Below are 22,208 nucleotides of genomic sequence, written 5' to 3' on the forward strand. Positions count from 1 at the left end.
GTTACTTGGGAATTCTGATAAAAATGGCAGAATTGTCCTTCTGTTAAACCACTGAACTAGTCTGGACTGGACACTACTGGTGGTAGCCAAACAGTGGAAGCTCTCGCAAACATTGATTCAGATGAGATGGACTCCATACATTTTTCTATTGTGAGAGAAACGTGTATCATGATAAACACATGTTAGTGGGATAAACAAGAGAGAGGGAGAGAGAGAGAAAGAGAGAGATGGGGAGATACTGGGAGTGGGACAAAGAGAGGGAGAAAGAGGAAGTAACTTTTATACTATAATAACCTCTCATTATAGCCTTGGCCTCCACACAAAGGGAGCACAAACATGTGTGGAAGACAATGAAATAGTTTCCACTGGCTGTTTTTGTTGGGTGTATGTTGTGGTCAACAATGACTAAGACCAGAACTTTGGTTCCGTATCAGTCTGATAGAAAACAACGTAATGTGACAGTGAAAGAAAATGGAAAGATGACACAACAGTTCTATTATTCTGTATCAAAGAAGAAAAACAAGTGTGTATTACCAACATCTAAACCCTCATAAAAGCCCTTACTGAAAATTCTAAATCCTATTATCTCATAGGCTCTTAAAACAATCCCAAACTATCCTTGGCCTTCACTTGGTTCTCGCGTGGTTATACTTTCTGATGAGCCTGAAGTATTCAGACCCCGTGATTTCTTTCCACATTCTGTTACATTACAGCCTTATTCAAAAATTTATTAAATACATTTTTTGCCTCAACATTCTACACACAATACCCCATAATGATGAAGCAAAAACAGGTTTTTAGACATTTTGCAAATGTATTAAAAATAAAAAACAGAAATACCTTATTTACATAAGTATTCAGACCCTTTGCTATGAGACTCGAAATTGAGCTCAGGTGAATCCTGTTTCCTTTGATCATCCTTGAGATGCTTCTACAACTTGATTGGACTCCACCTGTGGTAAATTCATTTGATTGGACATGATTTGGAAAGGCACACACCTGTATATATAAGGTCCCACAGCCATGAGGTCAAAGGAATTGTCCATAAAGCTCAGAGACAGGATTGTGTTGAGGCACAGATCTGGGGAAAGGTACCAAAATAATTATGCAGCATTGAAGGTCCCCAAGAACACAATGGCCTCCATCATTCTTAAGTGGAAGAAGTTTGTTAGACTCTTCCTAGAGCTGGCTGCTCGGCCAGACTGAACAATCGGGGGAGAAGGGCCTTGGTCAGGGAGGTGACCAAGAACCCGATGGTCACTCTGACAGAGCTCCAGAGTTCCTCTGTGGAGATGGGAGAACCTACCAGAAGGAAAACCATCTCTGCAGCACTCCAACAATCAGGCCTTTATGTTAGAGTGGCCAAACAGAAGCCACTCCGCAGTAAAAAGCACATGACAGCCCACTTGGAGTTTGCCAAAAGTAATGTAAAGGATTCTCAGACCATGATAAACAAGATTATCTGGTCTGATGATCTTTGGCCTGACTGCCAAGCGTCATGTATGGAGGAAACCTGGCACCATCCCTACGGTGAAGCATGGTGGTGGCAGTATTATGCTATGGGGATATTTTTCAGCGGCAGGGACTGGGAGACTAGTCAGGATCAAGGAAAGATGAAAGGAGCAAAGTACAGAGAGATCCTTGATGAAAACCTGCTCCAGAGCGCCTAAGACATCAGACTGGGGCGAAGGTTCACTTTCAAAACAGGACAATGACCCTACGCACACAGCCAACACAACGCAGGAGTGGCTTCAGGATAAGTCTCTGAATGTCCTTGAGTGGCCCAGCCAGAGCCCGTATTTGAACCCGATCAAACATCTCTGGAGAGACCTGAAAATAGCTGTGCAGCAACACTCCCCATCCAACCTGACAGAGCTAGAGAGGATCTGCAGAGAAGAATGGGGAAAAACTCACCAAATCCGGTTGTGCAAACCTTGTAGCGTCATACCTAAGAAGCCCTGAGGCTGTAATCTCTGCTAAAGGTGCTTCAACAAAGTACTGAGTAAAGGGTCTGAATACCTACAGTGAGGGAAAAAAGTAATTGATCCCCTGCTGATTTTGTACAAAATCAGCAGGGGATCAAATACTTTTTTCCCTCACTGTATGTAAATGTAATATTTCAGTATTTTTTTTTATATAAATCGTTTTTTGCTTTGTCATTATGTGGTATTGTCTGTAGATTGATGAGGGAATTTTAGAATAAGGCTGTAAAGTAACAAAATGTGGATAAAGTCAAGGGGTCTGAATATTTTACGAATGTACTGTAGCTATGACGTTTCCCATATCTGACATCACATCACAGATCTGTCCATCATGTGTCTGCCTCCTCTCCATCACTCTTACTCCCTCTCACTCATTCTGCCTCTCCTTCACTCCGTCTCTCTCTCTTTCACTCCTTTGCTATCTCCTGCACTCCCTCTCCTTCACTCCCTTGTTCATTCATCAGTGTGTGTGTGTGTGTGTGTTTGATGAGATGTGGGTAGAGGACGACATCAAAGGGCATTTGGCCCTCGGCCCCAGGGAAAGGGAGGAAAGCTGTACCTCTGTCTCCACTCGATTTCTGTGAGGAAAGCCGGAGCAGCCCAGAGAAAGTGTGCGTGTGAGTACAGTTTCTGTATGTCACTAGTTGTGATGATGTAGTGTGGCGGATGAATCAGAATTAGTTGGGTAACATAGATAATTAAGATGTCTTATCTGCATAATATGCTTATGTGATATACTTGTCATTAGAATATATCCCTTTGGACTCTGGTGTTGGCAGTTGCACTTCTTCCCTCAGCTGGGGCTCAGTCACCTGGGGCCCAGAGAGGGGAGAGGTCAGGCTTGTCTTTCACATGTCCCGGGTGCTATGCAGAATATCAGAAAGGGAAGAGGACAGGAGGGAACATTGTCTTCATATGTGAATGTGTCTTTACCTATTCTTAAACCATGTGAAGGGATGGCGTGATTAATGGGGAACCAATTACTGGTTTCCACAATGTCTGTGCGCCAGTCACTCCCTCCTTTGGCCTTGGGGGATGTGTGTGGTAGTGTCTGGAGTTGACAATTGATTTATGCCATTGGTCGAGTTGGTGTTTTTGTGCTATGAAGTACCAGGAACGAGATTGGAACCTCGTCTTAGGGACCAAACTGAACGATAATTTATAGCGAATGCTATCTGGCTACGGGATACTCCTTTCTCATTTAAAAAGTCTCACCTTGTGACCCATTCTATATATCTGTTGTTCGTCAAGTAGGTTGAAAGGGGTGTATCTTGGCTATAAAAGACCTTTGTACTTTTGTCTTGGGGATTTTTCAACGGATCATCAGAAACGGTGATTCGTCGAAATGCCATTGCTATTGCAAAGCTCTCATTATTAAAGATTTAGTTTAAGTATAACTCTGACTTGTGTGATAAGTTTGTCTCCTCATTTGATAGTAAAGAAATGAACCACCACAGTAGTACACCATTGGTGACATCACTGCACATACTGAGGTCTTGTTCATAGTTTTCAGTTGGAGACCTAGTGATTACATTGATCCAAAACATCACTTGAAGAACACCAATATATTTGACTTCAAGTATCATACAATAAAAGTTTGTTGACATAACATTAGTATTTTAAAGTTCTCTATGGCAATGTGTTGACTGTGATGACAATTTAATCTATATTGGATCTATAATATAGGTCTCCTACAGTAGGTCAAAAAACACTAGCAATACCCATTTACAAATGTCAAAAGTGTAAGAATGTTTAGGTGTTTAGATACTCTCATACATTCACAGATCATGTCAAATCACTTTTGTTTTAGGGTATTTAAACCCAGTTAAAATTATAGCTGTTTGAGTGATATATAGTTGTATCTTATTATGCTGTAGACTACAGACACAAGATTCAAAACTTAATTCCTACACTACAGTTCTACCATTTCAGATATTCTAGAGCAAAACAGCATACAACACACTTCAAATGCCACTCAGATTGATAGCTCTCCCTACATCTCTCCAATAAACAGAAAAAGGCATCAATATTTATTTATTATAGTCTTACCCTGAAAATGGTTCAAAGACAGACAGATGGTGAAAACGATGTTAATTAATTTCAGTTATTCCATCCATATTCCCCTTCTTGTTCATAAAATCCAAAAGTTTTCATTTCTGCACTAAATTGAAAGAGGTTTGGGCTGGCTCTGCTTAGAAGGTGTGTTTTCAAGCAACTTCCTCCAATCAAATTGTCGTAAAGGCGTGGCCATGTAAATTCAAATATGGAAACTATTCAATGTGATGACATATTTTTTTAACCAATGAACACTGACAATTTAGATCAACAAAATGATTGGCCAATAAATCAAATCAAATGTTACTGGTCACATACTCATGGTTAGCAGATGTTAATGCGAATGTAGTGAAATGCTTGCGCTTCTAGATCCGACAGTGCAGTAATATCTAACAAGTAATCTAACAATTCCCCAACAACAACCTAATACATTCAAATCTAAATGGATTGAATAAGAATATGTACATCTAAATATATGGATGAGCGATGGCCGAGCGGCATTGGCAAGATGCAATAGATGGTATAAAATACAGTATATACATATGAGATGAGTAATGTAAGATATGTAAACATTATTAAAGTGGCATTATGTAGGCAGCAGCCTCTCTGAGTTAGTGATTGCTGTTTAGCAAGTGATGGCTTTGAGATAGAGGCTGTTTTTCAGTCTCTCAGTCCCAGCTTTGATGCACCTGTACTGACCTCACCTTCTGGATGGTAGCGGGGTGAACAGGCAGTGGCTCGGGTGGTTGTTGTCCTTGAGGATCTTTTTGGCCTTCCTGTGACATCGGGTACTGTAGGTGTCATGGAGGGCAGGTAGTTTGCCTCTGGTGATTCATTGTGCAGACCGCACCACCTTCTGGAGAGCCTTGCGGTTGAGGGCGGTGCAGTTGCCGTACCAGGCAGTGATACAGCCTGACAGGATGCTCTCAATTGTGCATCTGTAAAAGTTTGTCAGGGTTTTAGGTGACAAGCCAAATTTCTTCATCCTCCTGAGGTTGAAGAGGCGCTGTTGTGCCTTTTTCACCACGCTGTCTGTGTGGGTGGACCATTTCAGTTTGTCTGTGATGTGTATGCCAAGGAACTTAAAACTTTCCACCTTCTCCAGTACTGTCCCTTCGATGTGGATAGGGCGCTCCCTCTGCTGTTTCCTGAAGTCCACGATCATCTCCTTTGTTTTGTTGACGTTGAGCGAGAGGTTGTTTTCCTAACACCACACTCCGAGTGCCCTCACCTCCTCCCTGTAGGCTGTCTCGTCGTTGTTGGTAATCAAGCCAACTACTGTTGTGTCGTCTGCAAACTTGATGATTGAGTTCATGGCGTGCATGGCCACATAGTCATGGGTGAACAGGGAGTACAGGAGGCTGAGTACGCAACCTTGTGGGGCCCCAGTGTTGAGGGTCAACGAAGTAGAAATGTTGTTTCCTACCTTCACTACCTGGGGGCAGCCCGTCAGAAAGTCCAGGACCCAATTGCACAGGGCGGGGTTGAGACCCAGGGCCTCCAGCTGAATGATGAGCTTGGAGGGTACTGTTGAATTCTGAGCTGTAATTAATGAACAGCATTCTTACATAGGTATTCCTCTTGTCCAGATGGGATAGGGCAGTGTGATGCCGATTGCATCATCTGTGGACCTGTTGGGGCAGGATGCAAACTGAAGTGGGTCTAGGGTGGCAGGTAAGGTGGAGGCGATATGATCCTTGACAAGTCTCTCTGATGACAGAAGTGAGTGCTACGGGGCAATAGTCATTTAGTTCAGTTATCTTTGCCTTCTTGGGTACAGGAGCAATGGTGGCCATCTTGAATCATGTGGGGACAGCAGACTGGGATAGGGAGCGATTGAAAATCTCTGTAAACACACCAGCCAGCTGGTCTAAGGAAGCAGCTAGGGATGCCGTCTGGGCCAGCAACCTTGCAAGGGTTAAATGTCTTACTCACGTCAGCCACTGAGAAGAGGAGGGTGGACGCAATCCTTGTTACCGGGCCGCATCGGTGGCACTGTATTATCCTCAAAAAGGGCAACGAATGTGTTTAGTTTGTCTGGAACATACTGAATTGTAAGTTTATGCATTTTACCGCTGTATCATATTACGCCATGATTGGTTAAGACCACCCAGGTGGTGAGGTCATGGTCAGGGGATCACGGAATGAGACACGTGAACATGCCAATTATAGCTAGCTAATAAAGAACTACGTGAAGAAATATCCTGTCTTACTGCATTTTATTATTTTGTTCAAAGCAAGACATGGTATCAGAGTAAAAGGACTAAAATATGGATTTTGCTGGAGTTCCTTCACCTCGAATGGACTGAGGGTCTACAAACTTATCCAATGCATGGCGTTAAGTACAAACAGCATGTGGAGCTGATGTTCGCGGGTCCTCTGCAAGAAAGAGAAAAAGGAAAGGTGCAGCTACCTGCTCCTCTGGATCGGTGAAAAAGGGAGAGACGTACAACCCATGGACACTTACCGAGGCTGAATCAAAGGTACTGAAAACATACTACGATCGTTTTGAAGCACATGTTGTGCCGAAGACCAATATGATTATCGCTAAGTTACAAATTCCATGAGAAAGTACAGGGAGCTAGCGAATCGTTCGTGACTGAGCTGCGTCTGTTTGTGAAATATTGTGATTATGCAAACAACGATGAGATAGATGGTCAGGGACCGTATTGTATTTGGAATACACTCACCGCGAGTGAGAAACTTTTTTTGAATGTTGGTTCTGAGCTAACGCTGGACAATGATATTGACATAGCCAGATCTCATGAGCTAGAACAGGTTCAGATGAAAACCATTTCGGGCGGCATCACGTGAACAAGCACTGAGCGCAGACATCAAAGCACACCTCCGCTGCCCAGGGAGCGCGCTTCAGAACGGAGAGAGACTTAACTCCAAAACATGTGGATATTGTGGATACAAAGTGCATGGCGAACAGGGAAATTGCCCAACTGTCTAAATGTGGAAAATGGAATAACTTTGCACGAGTGTGCAGAGCTTACCATGGAAAAAAAACAGTACACGCAGTGAGTGAAGATGAAATGTCAATCAAAGAGTAAAATGCTCATGAACTGTTTATTGATTCAGTGACACAGAGAAATCAAATATCAGAGACATAGCAAGCCTTTGCTGACATTGAGATAGGAACACAAGGCACAGAGCTAAAGTTTAAACTAGACCCTGGTGCACAAGTAAACATTATTCCTCTGAATAAGTACCGCAGTTTGACATCTGAGTGCGAGCAACAGCCCACCATGCGCAGACTGACTGGTTATGGTGGTGAGCAGCTCCCAGTAAACGGCACATTTATATGCAAATACAAGGAAAGTGACATGATGTTGGACTTTTACATTGTTGACACTCGAGCACCTGCAGTGCTAGGTCTTACAGCATGTTTTAGACATAGACCTCATCAAGCTAGTTTTATCAGTGACAGCACCAGTAGAGACAGAAAATGTACTGGAGTTTGTTTTTACAGGAATAGGACTATTCCCAGGAGAATGTACCACATTCACTTTGGCCCAGACACAACCCCTGCGGTCTACCCACTGAGAAAGTTTCCCCTTGCGCTCCGTGCCTGCCTGAAGAAAGAGTTGGAGAGCATGGAGCAATCTGACATAGTCACCAAGGTTACAGAACGACAGATTGGGTAAACGCGTTAGCGGTGGTGGACAAACCACGCACAGGCAAGCTTCGAGTATGTCTCAACCCAAAAGACAAGGCTATCAGACCAGTGTTGCCAACTAATGTTCAGGGGAAGTTGCTCTAGGCAGATCGATTTGTTGCTAAATGACGTTGTGATGTCATTACGGGATGACGTCATTGCGTAATAACGTAAAACTGCATCATTACGTAGCATACACAATATCGTTACTCAAATTCACTGGCCATCTCGGCGGAAAATATTATTTGACATTTGTTAGTTTAGATTTGTTTGTTTATTATCACATATTTTATTTGTAAAAGTAATATAAACACAACATATTTTATATGTTCGGATATTTTTATTTTTCAACAAAACACATTCAATTATTGAACAATGACATTTTTTATTTATTTTATTTTTAACTAGTAAACCTACACATTCTGAACAATTATAGTTTTAAGCAGTGTATTGGTAGTTAACATGCTACCTAACTGATCAACAATTATAGGTACAATATATATGCTATCTTATTGAACAAGCAACTTAACTCAAATAATGATGTGTGTGCTAGGCATCTCTCTCCAGCTTGTTGTGCTGCTTGGCTGGCAAGGTGCTCAATGGTTTCCTCCAGATATTGCCACTGTTCTCACTCACACGGCAGTGCAGACTGCTACCATCAACTGTGTGTCTCCGCCAGTTCCAGAAAGTCCACTACTTGCATACGTACTGTTAATATGATGAATCATAGATTGGCAAGGAAATCCTCTACATCTTCTCTGTCCAACTGCATTGTCACGGAGCTGGAACCAGCAGAAGAGGATGGAGTGGCCTTAAAGCTGTATGCTGCTGTGGTGCCAAACTGCTGCAGAACTTCACTTGGTAGTTTATGCTGGTAACAGGTATCACCAGCCAGCTTCAGTCCTTACCGCACCAGGAGTATGGAGTTGAGTGTGCAGTGACATTCTATTTCTTAACTTTGACTTGACCACACTCATTTGGCTGAACAGCCGTTCAACCTCCTCATTTGTGCGGCAGCGAGTGCAGCTTTGCACAGTTCTTCAAATGGATTTGATCCGGAAGAGTCCGTGTAGTTATTCACTTCACTCCAAAACTCGATTGTATTTTCAGTTGAGTCCCACCTAAACAGATGGATTTTTCTCCATTGGGAAACAATTTGATCAATTGTTTGGGGCTGGTACCCCGGTAGCTCAGCTCCTTTAATAATTTCAGTGGTGCCTTTATTGTGCTTTAGCGTTTCCTTAACACTGAACAAGGCCATGTTTCGCAAGGCTTCTAGGTTGTTTGGGAGCTTTGCTTACAGCTCCGTTCTTAAAGCAACAATGTAGTTGATGCACTGTCTCCGAATGACCTTTTCGTCCTCTGGCGCAAGACTGAGTTGGTACACCGTGCTCTGGAAAAGGTACCCAAGGTATGGTGATGGACTGAGATGTCCATCAATGGCATCCTTCAGGACATCAATTTTTGCCATAGGGTTGACTACTCTGCTGCAAATTGATGTGAACTTCTTGTCTGGGCCCCTTTTTTTTTTCTCCATTTCCGCCTGAATGACGTGCCCAAAGTAAACTGCCTGTAGCTCAGGCCCTGAAACCAGGATATGCATATACTTGGTACCATTTGAAAGAAAACACTTTGAAGTTTGTAGAAATGTTAAAATAATGTAGGAGAATATAACACACTAGATATGGTAGGAGAAAATCCAAAGAAAAATCAACCAGAACTTTTCTTTTTGAGAGACCACCCTCTTAGAAATGCAAGTGAAGGCTCATATTGTACAATAGCTCCCTATGGCTTCCACAGGGTATCAGCAGTCTATGTTCAAGGTTTCAGGCTTGTAACTTCAAAAATGAATAAGAAGTAACAGTTTTTGTACAAGGACACAGTCTTGGAAATCTGTGTCTTTGTGCACCATGAGGAAGTTGCGCACCTGCTAAATTTCGTTTCCTATTGAACATACTTCTTTCCGAAATAAATATTATAGTTTGATTACATTTTAGGCTGTCTGAGGAGTAAATAAAAACGTATTTTGACTTGTTGAAACAGTTTAGGGGTAGATTTTCAGATTCCTTTCTCTGCAAGTTGAATGAATGGATTACTCAAATCGATGGTGCCAACTAAACGATGCACGTTTTGGGATTTAAAGAAGGATTCTATCTAACAAAACCACTCTACATATTATAGCTGGGACCCTTTGGATGACAAATCAGAGGAAGATTTTCAAAAAGTAAGAAATATTTAGTCTTTATATGTGAATGTATGAACCCTGTGCCGGTGGAAAAATATTCTGATGTGGGGCGCCATCCTCAAATAATCGCAAGGCATGTTTTCGCTGTAATAGCTACTGTAAATCGGGCAGTGCTGTTAGACTAAGCCCTGTGCGGCCTCCGTCCCGGTACGCAGGATTCGGACATCCAGCGAAAAATCATATCGCCAAATTCAGCATAACCACAACATGTAATATTTCTTTTTTCTCTTTCTTTCGACTATTATACTCCGTTTTATAGATGCACCTCTCCTGAATCGAACCACGTTGTCCGATTTAAAAAAGGCTTTACAGCAAAAGCAAAACATTAGATTATGTTAGAGGAGTATATCGTAAAAGTAGCCACATAGCCATTTTCCGACCAACCACATGCATCACAAATAACCAAAAAACATCTAAATGCAGCACTTACCTTTGACAATCTTCATCAGATGACACATCTAGGACATCATGTTACACAATACATGCATTCTTTTGTTCGATAAAGTTCATATTTATATATAAAAACAGCATTTTACATCGGTGCGTAACGTTGACTAACTATTTTCCCTCAAATGCATCCGATGAAACAGAGCTACAATTTACTAAATTACTATTCGAAAACATTTTCAAAATGTAATATTGTCATTCTAAGATTTATAGATGAATATCTCTTGAAAGCACCTGTAATACCAGATTTAAAATTAACTTTACTGGGTAATCATACTTTGCGATGAAAGGGGATGCGATACTCTGAAAAATAGGCTAACGTTACATGTCAGCGCCATCTTGGAACAATCGCATATCACATCTAGTCTTGTATACTATTGTCAATAATCCCTTACCTTTGGTTGTCTTCATCAGAAAGCACTTCCAGGAATCCCAGGTCCACAACAAATGTATTTTCGTTCGAAAAAGTTCATCCATTATGTTCCATTAGCTTGTTCTTGTTAGCGCGTCTGAAGGCTGATTCAAATCCTCCGTCGGCCACGGGACAGCCATTTCGACAAAAAGCATTTTTTCCCCATTTAGGTTCGTTCAAACATGTCAAACATTGTATAACATAAATCTTCAGGGCCTGTTTCAACAAGAGAGCCAATAAGATTCGAGGGGGACGATTGCATTGTGTTTCAAAACGTTTCGAAAGGGGAGGGTAACCAGGGGCGCCGGCGTCATAATGGTGATGGCCCTCTCCGTGTGACCATGTTCCACAGCGTCTCATTCATTCAATTTTAACAGTAGAAGGCTCAAACCAATTTGTGAAGACTGGGGACATCTAGTGGAAGCAATAGGAAGTGTTCAATGAACCATAGCTCACGGTGTGATTAATAGGCAACGTGAAGAAGTTGAGTTCGCAATTCAGAATTCCACTTCCTGTTTCCATCTGTCTCGGGGTTTTGACTGCCATATGAGTTCTGTTATACTCACAGACACCATTCAAACAGTTTTAGAAACTTTAGGGTGTTTTCTATCCACAAGTATTAATTATATGCATATCCTAGCTTCTGAGTTTGAGTAGGAGGCTGTTTTTTCAAAAATCGCTTTAGCGCCCCCTATCCTAGGGGAACGCCAAGAGGTTAACAAGAATTTAAGCTTTCAGCCGATATAAGACACTGCTCCAGAGCGCTCAGCCCCAGTATGAGGTCCTAAGGTTCACCTTCCAACAGGTCAACGACCGCTAAGCACACAGCCAAGACAACGCAGGTGTGGCTTCGGGACAAATGTCCTTGAGTGGCCCAGCCAGAGCCCGGCCTTGAACCCGATCAAACATCTCTGGAGAGACCTGACAATAGCTGTGCAGCAGTGCTCCCCATCCAACCTGACAGATCTTGAGAAGATCTGCAGAGAATAATGTGAGAAACTCCCCAAATACAGTTGTGCCAAGCTTGTAGCGTCGTACCCAAGAAGATTCGATGCAGTAATCGCTGCCAAAGGTGCTTCAACAAAGTACTAAGAGTCTGAATAATTATGTAAATGTATATATTTTTTGTGTAAATTACCAAAAACTTCTGAAATCTTGTTTTTGCTTTGTCATTAACCTCTCTCGGGCAGGTGGGACACTATCGTCCCACCCACGGGACACACGATTCAACAGCCAGTGAAAAATCAGAGCGCCAAATTCAAAAACCACAACATGTCATAATTCAAAGTTCTCAAACATACGACTATTTTACACCATTTGAAAGATAAACCTCTCCTGAATCCAACCACGTTGTCCGATTTTCAAAAAGACTTTACGGCGAAAGCATAAAGTTAGATTATGTTAGGAGAGTACGTAGACAAAAAATTACACACAGCCATTTTCAATGCAAGGACAGGCGTCACCAAAAGCAGAAAACCAGCTAAAATGATGCACTAACCTTTGACAATCTTCATCAGATGACACTCCTATGACATTGTTAGACAATACATGCATTTTTTGTTCTATCAAGTTCATATTTATATCCAAAAACCCCATTTTACATTGGCGCGTGACGTTCAGAAAATGTATTTCCCCCAAACCTTCCGCTGAAAGGGCACATCAATTTACAAAAATACTCATTATAAACGTTGATAAAATATTAAACTGTTATTCAAAGAATTATAGATTAACATCTCCTGAATGCAACCGCTTTGACAGATTTCAAAATAACTTTACGGGGAAAGCACACTTTGCAATTATCTGAGTACTGCGCTCAGAAAAAAACATCAGGCGATACAGATACCCGCCATTTTGGAGTCATCTAAAATCCTAAATAGCATTAGAAATATTCACTTACCTTTAATAATCTTCATCAGAAGGCACTTCCAGGAATCCCAGGTCCACAATAAATGTTGTTTTGTTCGATAAAGTCCATAATTTATGTCGAAATACCCCCTTGTTGTTTACGCGTTCAGTAAGCTACTCCAAGTGTAGGAAGCGCGTGGAAAATGTCACGACGAAAAGTAAAAATAAGTTATATTTACGTTCATTCAAACATGTCAAACGTTGTATAGCATCAATCTTTAGAGCCTTTTTATCTTAGAACTTCAATAATATTCCAACCGGACGATTGCAATCTCTTGAAAAACGTTTTGGAACACAGCTACCTTCTCACATGAACGAGCGTCAGAAACCCATGTCATTTTCTGAGTCACCTACTTCCATGTCCTCTTGTTGGCTCTCTGTTCACCATAGAAGCCTCAAACAACTTTCTAAAGACTGTTGACATCTAGTGGAAGCCTTAGGAAGTGTAAAATGAACCCTAAGTCACTGTGTGTTAGAAAGGCAAGGACTTGAAAAGACTACGGGCATCAGATGTCCATTTCCTAGTTGTATTTGTCTCAGGTTTTTGCCTGCCATATAAGTTCTGTTATACTCACAGACATCATTCAAACAGTTTTAGAAACTTCAGAGTGTTTTCTATCCAAATCTACTAATAATATGCATATCCTACCTTCTGAGTCTGAGTAGGAGGCTGTTTAATTTGGGTACGTTTTTCATCCGGCCGTGAAAATACTGCCCCCTACCCTAGAGAAGTTTTAAGGGGTATTGTGTGTAGATTGATGAGAAGAAAAAAAACAAAACAATTTAACACATTTTAAAATGAGGTTGTAATGTAAGAAAATGTGTAAAAAGTCAAGGGGTCTGAATACTTTCCAAATGCACTGTATGTTTTGATTGTTCATACATTGGAAGATTGCATGATGCGACTCTGATTTGAAAAAAGTCGCGAGCTCTGCTTTTTTTTCTCTTCAGGCTGTACACACTTCATCAGTCTCTCATTCACAATTTGACATGCACTTGATAATGCCTCAAATTTCCCAGCGGCATCCCCTTTGCGTGGCCGAGTTGCACCCTAAAAAAATCCAGGCCATTTGCGGCCAGTGGCTGTTGTGCCCTTGGGCTAAATATAGTAATTATAATTCCCTTCTCCCTGAGTGCTGCGTGCTCTGAAGCACCTCTCACTCAAATGGCTCTCCATCATGTGATCGGGTCTTTCTCACAGGCTACAAGTGAAAACAGACACAGCGGGGACGCAACTGTGCACGTCCTTATCCAATTCCATATATATTGAAGATATTGGAAGAATTGTCCATATTTACTTTTTGTCAGCCAACAAGATGAGAAAGCCTAATGAACAGCAAAAACACAAGCCTATATCAATCTACTATCCCCATAGTACAAAATACCTATTCTGTGCGAAAAATAAATATTCCAAACATAGTCTGGGACAGTTGTCGGATGCGGTCGATCCCAAATGAATACATAAAAAAAACTGATCAGAACATTTAGCGTAAAATGTTGATAATCATTTAGGCCATTTCTTCACATTATAAGCGCGGCAATGCGCACATGGCAGTAGGCTATAAGCGCGAATGTTCCATTAGCTAATATTGTCACCTATCAGTCAATTCTTGATTTAATCTTGTCTTTAGATATACTAAATAATATGAGTGAAATTTGTTTTGATTTAGAATGGACCGTTATCATGCACCTGTCTCGAAAGAGGGGGGAAAAATACATGTCATCTATGCACTTAAATTGTCAAAGCTCAAAAACGGGGGCAGGCAAACGACAGGTCAAGGGCAGGCAGAGGTCAATATTCCAGAGCAGAGTCCGAAAGGTACAGAACGGCAGGCATGGTCAGGGCAGGCAGAATGGTCAAAACCTGGAAAACTAGAGAGCAGGAACTAGAGCAAGACAGGCGCACAGGAAAACCACTGTTAGGCTTGAAATGTACAAAACAAACTGGCAACAGACAGAGAACACAGCTATAAATACACTGGGGAAGATGGGCGACACCTGGAGGGGGGTGGAGACAAGCAAAAGACAGGTGAAACAGATTAGGGTGTGACATAAATAGCGAATGGAGGACTCTTTTCCCGTGGTTAATTTTCATGCCAGCCATGTAGGCCATACTACTGTTGTAAAGAGAAGCAATGTGCTTAATATTAGGAAAGTTGAGAAATAAATATAGTAGGCCTAGCCTATAGAAAGCTGATGGGATCTTCTTCTTAAGAGGCCATCACACTGATTTCTCACGCAATTGCATAGCCTGTAGAAATGTTGTACAACATGAGCTCATGGGTTCTCATTAAGTGTTTTATTAGATTTTACATTTACATTTGCAATGTCGGTCATAAGTGACATTCGAGTGCTGAGTACCAGGCAGTTAGCAAGTTTGGTAGGCTACTAATGACCAGCAGGAGCATCAGAGCTTGGAGAAGCCTAATTACCGTGACTAAACGGTCACGTGGAAATTGACTGCCTTCATGACTCGACCGCCGGCGGTAATATGGTCAACCACAACACCCCCAGTCACAAATCCTGTTCCAGGAGCGCTTTAGCCAGGGTGTGCAGGCTTTTGTTCCAGCCCAACACCACCACACCTGATTCAACTACTCAACTGTGCTCCCAACAGTATAACTTCTGTAGCTTGATATCTCACGCTAAACCCTGGTTGTTGTCAAAGGTTTAACCAGATTTTCATACCATCATTCCAGTACCATACGGGGTATACGGTATTTCCAAATGTTAAAACAGACAAATCTAATTTAGGCAGCATGGATCTTGATTCAGGAAGGGATTCATTGTATCTGCTGTAACCAAGAACCTTGATCAGGTGAGTCCCATAGGATGGCGCAGAATTTGCCCAGCGTTGTCTGAGTTAGGGCTTGGCCAGGGTAGGCCGTCATTGTAAATAAGAATGTGTTCTTAACTGACTTGCCTAGTTAAATAAAAGGTAAAATAAAGAAATGTCAAACCGACGACGCTGGGCCATTGTGCTCCACCCTATGGGACTCCTGATCACGGCCAATTGTGGTACAGCCCGTGATCTAACCAGGGTCTGTAGTGACGCCTCTAGCACTGATGCAGTGCCTTAACTAGTGAGTGCCACAGCGGTCTAACATATAGTTAGTTATAAGCTGTGGCGCGGCACGCAATCCTGCAGTCGAGCTCAACCGAACCCCCTAAATGTTGCTTAAATATCCAGAGTAGTGTAATTAACCCGACTTTATGTACGCTGGTCTGTACCGAATCACAGACCAAATGGCAAAATCTTCCAGCTGATTGAGAAGAAACGGGCTTCTTATTGTTTACATATTGTGCATCACGTGCAATGAGTCAAGAGATTGAAAATACAAGTGACAGAAACTACCGGCGCCGCAAAAAGTTGGGTAAACAACACTTTCCTGTGTATACCCGATATCCACCTCCTACTGCCAAAAGGACCAACAGCATGTACAACCGGTAGAGTAAACTCAAATCTATTTATTCAACATTCTGGCTTGTAGAGACTATTGCATCTTCTTTACAGTGACTTCTATCAGACTGGTAGCCATGGTAACAGTCTGGTGTTTAGGCAAAATAATCAGGCGCTAACACCAATTCCATCTGCTTACCTCAAGACCACAGCCTCCACTTTTACAGTTTTCTTGTTTGTCACCATGATTTAACCTCTCTAGGGTCGGCGGGACGAAATCGTCCCACCTACTCAACAGCCAGTTGAATCCCGTGGTGCGTTATTCAAATACCTTAGAAATGCTATTACTTCAATTTCTCAAACATATTACTATTTTACACCATTTTAAAGACAAGACTCTCGTTAATCTAACCACACTGTCCGATTTCAAAAAGGCTTTACAATGAAAGCAAAACATTAGATTATGTCAGCAGAGTACCCAGCCAGAAATAATCAGACACCCATTTTTCAAGCTAGCATATAATGTCACATAAACCCAAACCACAGCTAAATGCAGCACTAACCTTTGATGATCTTCATCAGATGATAACCCTAGGACATTATGTTATACAATACATGCATGTTTTGTTCAATCAAGTTCATATTTATATCAAAAACCAGCTTTTTACATTAGCATGTGACGTTCAGAACTAGCATACCCCCCGCAAACTTCCGGTGAATTTACTAAATTACTCACGATAAACGTTCACAAAAAGCATAACAATTATTTTAAGAATTATAGATACAGAACTCCTCTATGCACTCGCTATGTCCGATTTTAAAATAGCTTTTCGGTGAAAGCACATTTTGCAATATTCTCAGTAGATAGCCCGGCATCACAGGGCTAGCTATTTAGACACCCACCAAGTTTAGCACTCACCAAAATCAGATTTACTATAAGAAAAATGTTATTACCTTTGCTGTCTTCGTCAGAATGCACTCCCAGGACTTCTACTTCAATAACAAATGTATGTTTGGTTCAAAATAATCCATAGTTATATCCAAATATCCTCTGTTTTGTTCGTGCGTTCAAGACAATATCCGAATGGTAAAGAAGGGTGACGCGCACAACGCATTTCGTGACAAAAAATGTCTAAATATTCCATTACCGTACTTCGAAGCATGTCAACCTCTGTTTAAAATCAATTTTTATGCCATTATTCTCGTAAAAAAACTATAATATTCCGACCGGGAAAGCGTGTTTAGGTTCAAAGACGAAAGAAAATAAAACATGGGGTCGACTCGTGCACGCGCCTCAGCCCATTGTCCTCTGATAGAGCACTTGCCAAAAGCGCTAATGTTTTTCAGCCAGTCAGCTTTTTCCCGCCTTCTGAGAGCCTATGGGAGCCGTAGGAAGTGTCACGTTACAGCAAAGATCCTCAGTCTTCAATAAACAGAGTCAAGAAGCTCAAGGAATGGTCAGAGAGGGCACTTCCTGTACAGAATCTTCTCAGGTTTTTGCCTGCCATATGAGTTCTGTTATACTCACAGACACCATTCAAACAGTTTTAGAAACTTTAGGGTGTTTTCTATCCAAAGCCAATAATTATATGCATATTCTAGTTTCTGGGCAGTAGTAATAACCAGATTAAATTGGGTACGTTTTTTATCCGGCCGTGTAAATACTGCCCCCTACCCCCAACAGGTTAACGCCCAACCCTAGCAAATGTGTGAGGTTGATTATAAATTAGAACGTGTGTGGAGGAGGTAATTGGATGACAGTATTGCTGTTTTTTTTGTCCCGGCGTAGAGATATTGTAAGCCATATGTTGCAGTGCAGGTACAGCTTATGTTCTCCTGGCTGGTCTAATTATGTCTGTGTCTCTCCAGGCAGGGTCTCAGGTGGAGCAGCTGAGTGAGGTGGAAACTTCCCATGGGTCTCTCCTCCAGGACTGTCTGCACATGCTGGCCCTCATCTACACCTCCCTGCAGGCCAAGAACCCCCTCCGTAGGGCCAGGTACATCTCACCACCTCCTCCTCTCCCTCGGTCTCTTGCCCTGGCTCATAGGGTGTGCAGGCTTTTGTTCCAGCCCAGCACAACCACACCTGATTCAACTACTCAACTGCTGATCAACACCTTGATGAGTTGAACAGGTGTTACGGCTGGGTTGGAAGTGGAACCAAAGCCTGCACATCCAGGACCAGGGATTGTGACCACAGCTCTGTCTTTCCAGTAGATTAGCGAACATGTTATAGAATTGCTACTCTCTTAAATCTAGACGTTCCGCTAGCGGAACACCTGCTCCAATATCCAATGATAGGCGTGGCGCGAATTACAAATTCCTCAAAAATACAAAAACTTAAATTTTTCAAACATATGACTATTTTACAGCATTTTAAAGACAAGACTCTCCTTTATCTAACCACACTGTCCGATTTCAAAAAGGCTTTACAGCGAAAGCAAAACATTAGATTATGTCAGCAGAGTACCCAGCCAGAAATAATCAGACACCCATTTTTCAAGCTAGCATATAATGTCACAAAAAACAAAACCACAGCTAAATGCAGCACTAACCTTTGATCTTCATCAGATGACACGCCTAGGACATTATGTTATACAATACATGCATGTTTTGTTCAATCAAGTTATAATTTATATCAAAAACCAGCTTTTTACATTAGCATGTGACGTTCAGAACTAGCATTCCCACCGAACACTTCCGGTGAATTTGCTAAATTACTCACGATAAACGTTCACAAAAAACATAACAATTATTTTAAGAATTATAGATACAGAACTCCTTTGTGCAATCGAGGTGTCCGATTTTAAAATAGCTTTTCGGTGAAAGCACATTTTGCAATATTCTGAGTAGATAGCCCAGCCATCACGGCTAGCCATTTAGACACCCACCAAGTTTAGCCCTGACCAAACTCCGATTTACTATTACAAAAGTTTGATTACCTTTGATGTTCTTCGTCAGAATGCACTCCCAGGACTGCTACTTCAATAACAAATGTTGGTTTGGTCCAAAATAATCCATCGTTATATCCAAATAGCGGCGTTTTGTTTGTGCGTTCAAGACACTATCCGAAGTGTAAATAAGGGTCACGAGCATGGCGCAATTCGTGACAAAAAAATTCTAAATATTCCATTACCGTACTTCAAAGCATGTCAACCGCTGTTTAAAATCCATTTTTATGCAATTTTTCTCATAAAAAAGCGATAATATTCCGACCGGGAATCTGCGTTTAGGTAAACAGAGGAAAGAAAACAAAGCATTCGGTCGACGCGGGCACGCGCCTGAGTCTCACAGTACTGTAACCAGCCACTACCCAAACGCGCTACTTTTTTTCAGCCAGAGCCTGCAAAGCCACGATTCAGCTTTTTGCCGCCTTCTGAGAGCCCATGGGAGCCGTAGGAAGTGTCACGTAACAGCAGAGATCCTGTGTAATGGATAGAGATAATCAAGAAGGGGAAGAAATTGTCAGACAGGCCACTTCCTGCATGGAATCTTCTCAGGTTTTGGCCTGCCATATGAGTTCTGTTATACTCACAGACACCATTCAAACAGTTTTAGAAACTTTAGGGTGTTTTCTATCCAAAGCCAATAATTATATGCATATTCTAGTTACTGGGCAGGAGTAGGAACCAGATTAAATCGGGTACGTTTTTTATCCAGCCGTGTCAATACTGCCCCCTAGCCCTAACAGGTTAATCTACATGTTCTCTCTGCAATCTGCAGTGCCCTGAGCTCTGTACCAGACTGGCTGCAGGAGCAGACTGTTGGTTGGCTGTCCGGGTGCCTGTCTGTCTGTCCACTCTCGGCTCAGACCACACCGCATACCCATACCTGATAGACTCCATCACATCTTGCCTAGGCGGCTTCCCTCCCGGTACGTATGGAATCTCCTCACTTAGGCTGTCTCTTGTGTTTTGGTATAATATTTTAGAAGATACACTTCATCCACAGTTCATTATATACCGAATGCTCTATTGCTTTTCAGGTCACAGGTGTACACAGTCTGCTAACAGAAGGTGAGTGCTTTGTTTTCCTTCAGGTTATTATCAGACCTGCTCAGGACGATGAGCTCAAACACAGAAACGTTTTGCCCGGAGTTCATTGATGTCTTTAGATAATATGCCTCTACCTCTGTTCTTCTCTCCAGTGTTACAGTTCCTCCAGAAGGCCTTATTAAGTGAATATCTCCAACTGAAAAGTTAAGACAGCCTATGCTCTTAAACCTTGGTCCTCTGCACCCACAGGACGGCATTCCTTTGTTCCAGCTCGGTAGTAACACCCATGATTCAACTAATCCAGGACTTAATTAGTTGGGTAGTTAAATTAAATGTGTAAAGGGCACCGGACCAAAGTCTCAGGATTGAAAAACGTGTGGTGCGTGGCCACTGACTGACCGGTGTGTGTATGTCGCCCCCTGCTGTCTTAGTGGTCTAGCTAGCAGGAAGCCATGTGCTACAGGCCTAGCTCGTGTCTAGCTGCGGCCAAGGCCTCCATGCTGGTAGTGCAGAGGTCCCAGGAGCCCATCAGCGCCACCCTACAGGCTACCCATCTTTACTGCACCCTGCAGCTGACCCTTAGTGGCCTACTGGACTGCTACACACATATCCTCACAGATGGTGAGGACCGTGTATGCTACACCAGGGGTGTGTTCACTAGGAAACCAACAGAAACGGGGAGGGACCTGAATTTGTCCAATAGAAACTCTCGTTTTCATTGTAAAATGATTTCCGTTGGGAGTAAACGGTTTCCGTTGCAAAACTTTTGCAACTGTTTGCCACGGTTTGCTATGGTTTGGTCTGAATGAATACACTCCAGGTTACTCAACATTAGCTCATAAAGTGTGAGCACTCAGCTTTTAAGTAATGAGTAGGCTCCCCGCCACTCTCTTTTTCTCTATAGAATTTGTGCAGTCGGTCCAGAGCATGGTTGGCCAGGTGTGTCATGGGGGAGTGGAGATAGTGGCCACAGGGGTGAGTGACTACACCCCATACACTCACAAGTACACTGAATGACTCATTTTGATTGGATTCATTTTCGTTGTTCATTGATAGTAATGGCCATGATGTTGATTTCGCGAACTTTTTGTCTCTCTCTCTTTCTGTATGTTTTTGTCTGCCCATCTGCCTATCCAGGCGGCAGGTCTCCTGCAAGGTTCAGAACAGGTTGGTGAGTGCGCCCCCGTGTGGCTGAGACAAAGCTGTACGGGGCTATATGACAGTGGCCGTCCCACGGGTTTGTTTCTCTACCTGTGTCACGGGGCCCTGGCTATGCTGAACTGGAGAATCTTGTTTCTCATGGTCTGAGAGCCCTTTAGGTGCCTTTTGGCAAATTCCAAGCGGGCTGTCATGTGCCTTTTACTGAGGAGTGACTTCCGTCTGGCCACTCTACCATAAAGGCCTGATTGGTGGAGTGCTGCAGAGATGGTTGTCCTTTTGGAAGGTTCTCCCATGTCAACAGAGGCACTCTGGAGTTCTGTCAGAGTGACCATCAGGTTCTTGGTCACCTCCCTGACCAAGTCCCCTCTCACCTGATTGCTCAGTTTGGCCGGGAGACAGCTCTAGGAAGAGCCTTGGTTGTTCCAAACTTCTTCCATTTAAGAATGATGGTGGCCACTGTGTCCTTGGGGACCTTCAATGTGGCAAATGTTTTGGTACCTTTCCCAGATCTGTGCCTCAACACAATCCTGTCTCTGAGCTCTACGGACAAGTCCTTTGACCTTATTTTTTTGTTTTTGCTCTGACATGCACTGTTAACTGTGGGACCTTATATAGACAGGTGTTTGCCTTTCCAAATCATGTCCAATTAAATGAATTTACCACAGGTGGACTCCAAGTTGTAGAAACATCTAAAAGATGATCAATGGAAACAGGAGGCACCTGAGCTCAATTTCGAGTAGCAAAGGGTCTGAATACTTAAGTACATTTCTGTTTCTTATTTTTTATAAATGTGAGAAAAAAAATGGCTTTGTCATTATGGGGTATTGTGTGTAGATTGATGACATTTTTTTATTTAATCCATTTTAGAATAAAGCTGTAATGTAGCTAAATGTGGAAAAGGGGAAGTGGTCTGAATATTTTCCAAATGCACTGTATACAAAAGTA

At 42.3% G+C, this 22,208-nt stretch overlaps 1 protein-coding gene across 1 annotated transcript; it reads left to right on the forward strand.

Moving 5' to 3' along the window:
- The first annotated feature begins 17,954 nt into the window (after nt 1-17,954).
- Nucleotides 17,955-21,975, forward strand: LOC106604177 (THADA armadillo repeat containing). The gene is made up of 5 exons (XM_082962616.1): nt 17,955-18,104; nt 19,831-19,930; nt 20,549-20,896; nt 21,018-21,077; nt 21,189-21,975. The coding sequence occupies exons 1-5, from the start codon at nt 17,959-17,961 to the stop codon at nt 21,408-21,410; spliced, it is 876 nt and encodes a 291-aa protein (XP_082818742.1). The 5' UTR covers nt 17,955-17,958; the 3' UTR covers nt 21,411-21,975.
- Nucleotides 21,976-22,208: the final 233 nt, after the last annotated feature.

This window comes from Salmo salar, chromosome 01, assembly GCF_965601325.2.
Source record: "Salmo salar chromosome 01, fSalSal1, whole genome shotgun sequence".
In the NCBI taxonomy this organism is placed as follows: domain Eukaryota; kingdom Metazoa; phylum Chordata; class Actinopteri; order Salmoniformes; family Salmonidae; genus Salmo; species Salmo salar.

Coding starts and splice junctions, on each gene's coding strand:
- LOC106604177 (XM_082962616.1), top strand. CDS start 17,959: ATGTCTGTGTCTCTCCAGGCAGGGTCTCAGGTGGAGCAGCTGAGTGAG. Junction 18,105..19,830: donor AACCCCCTCCGTAGGGCCAG/GTACATCTCACC, acceptor TGCAATCTGCAG/TGCCCTGAGCTCTGTACCAG. Junction 20,897..21,017: donor GTTTGCCACGGTTTGCTATG/GTTTGGTCTGAA, acceptor GAATTTGTGCAG/TCGGTCCAGAGCATGGTTGG.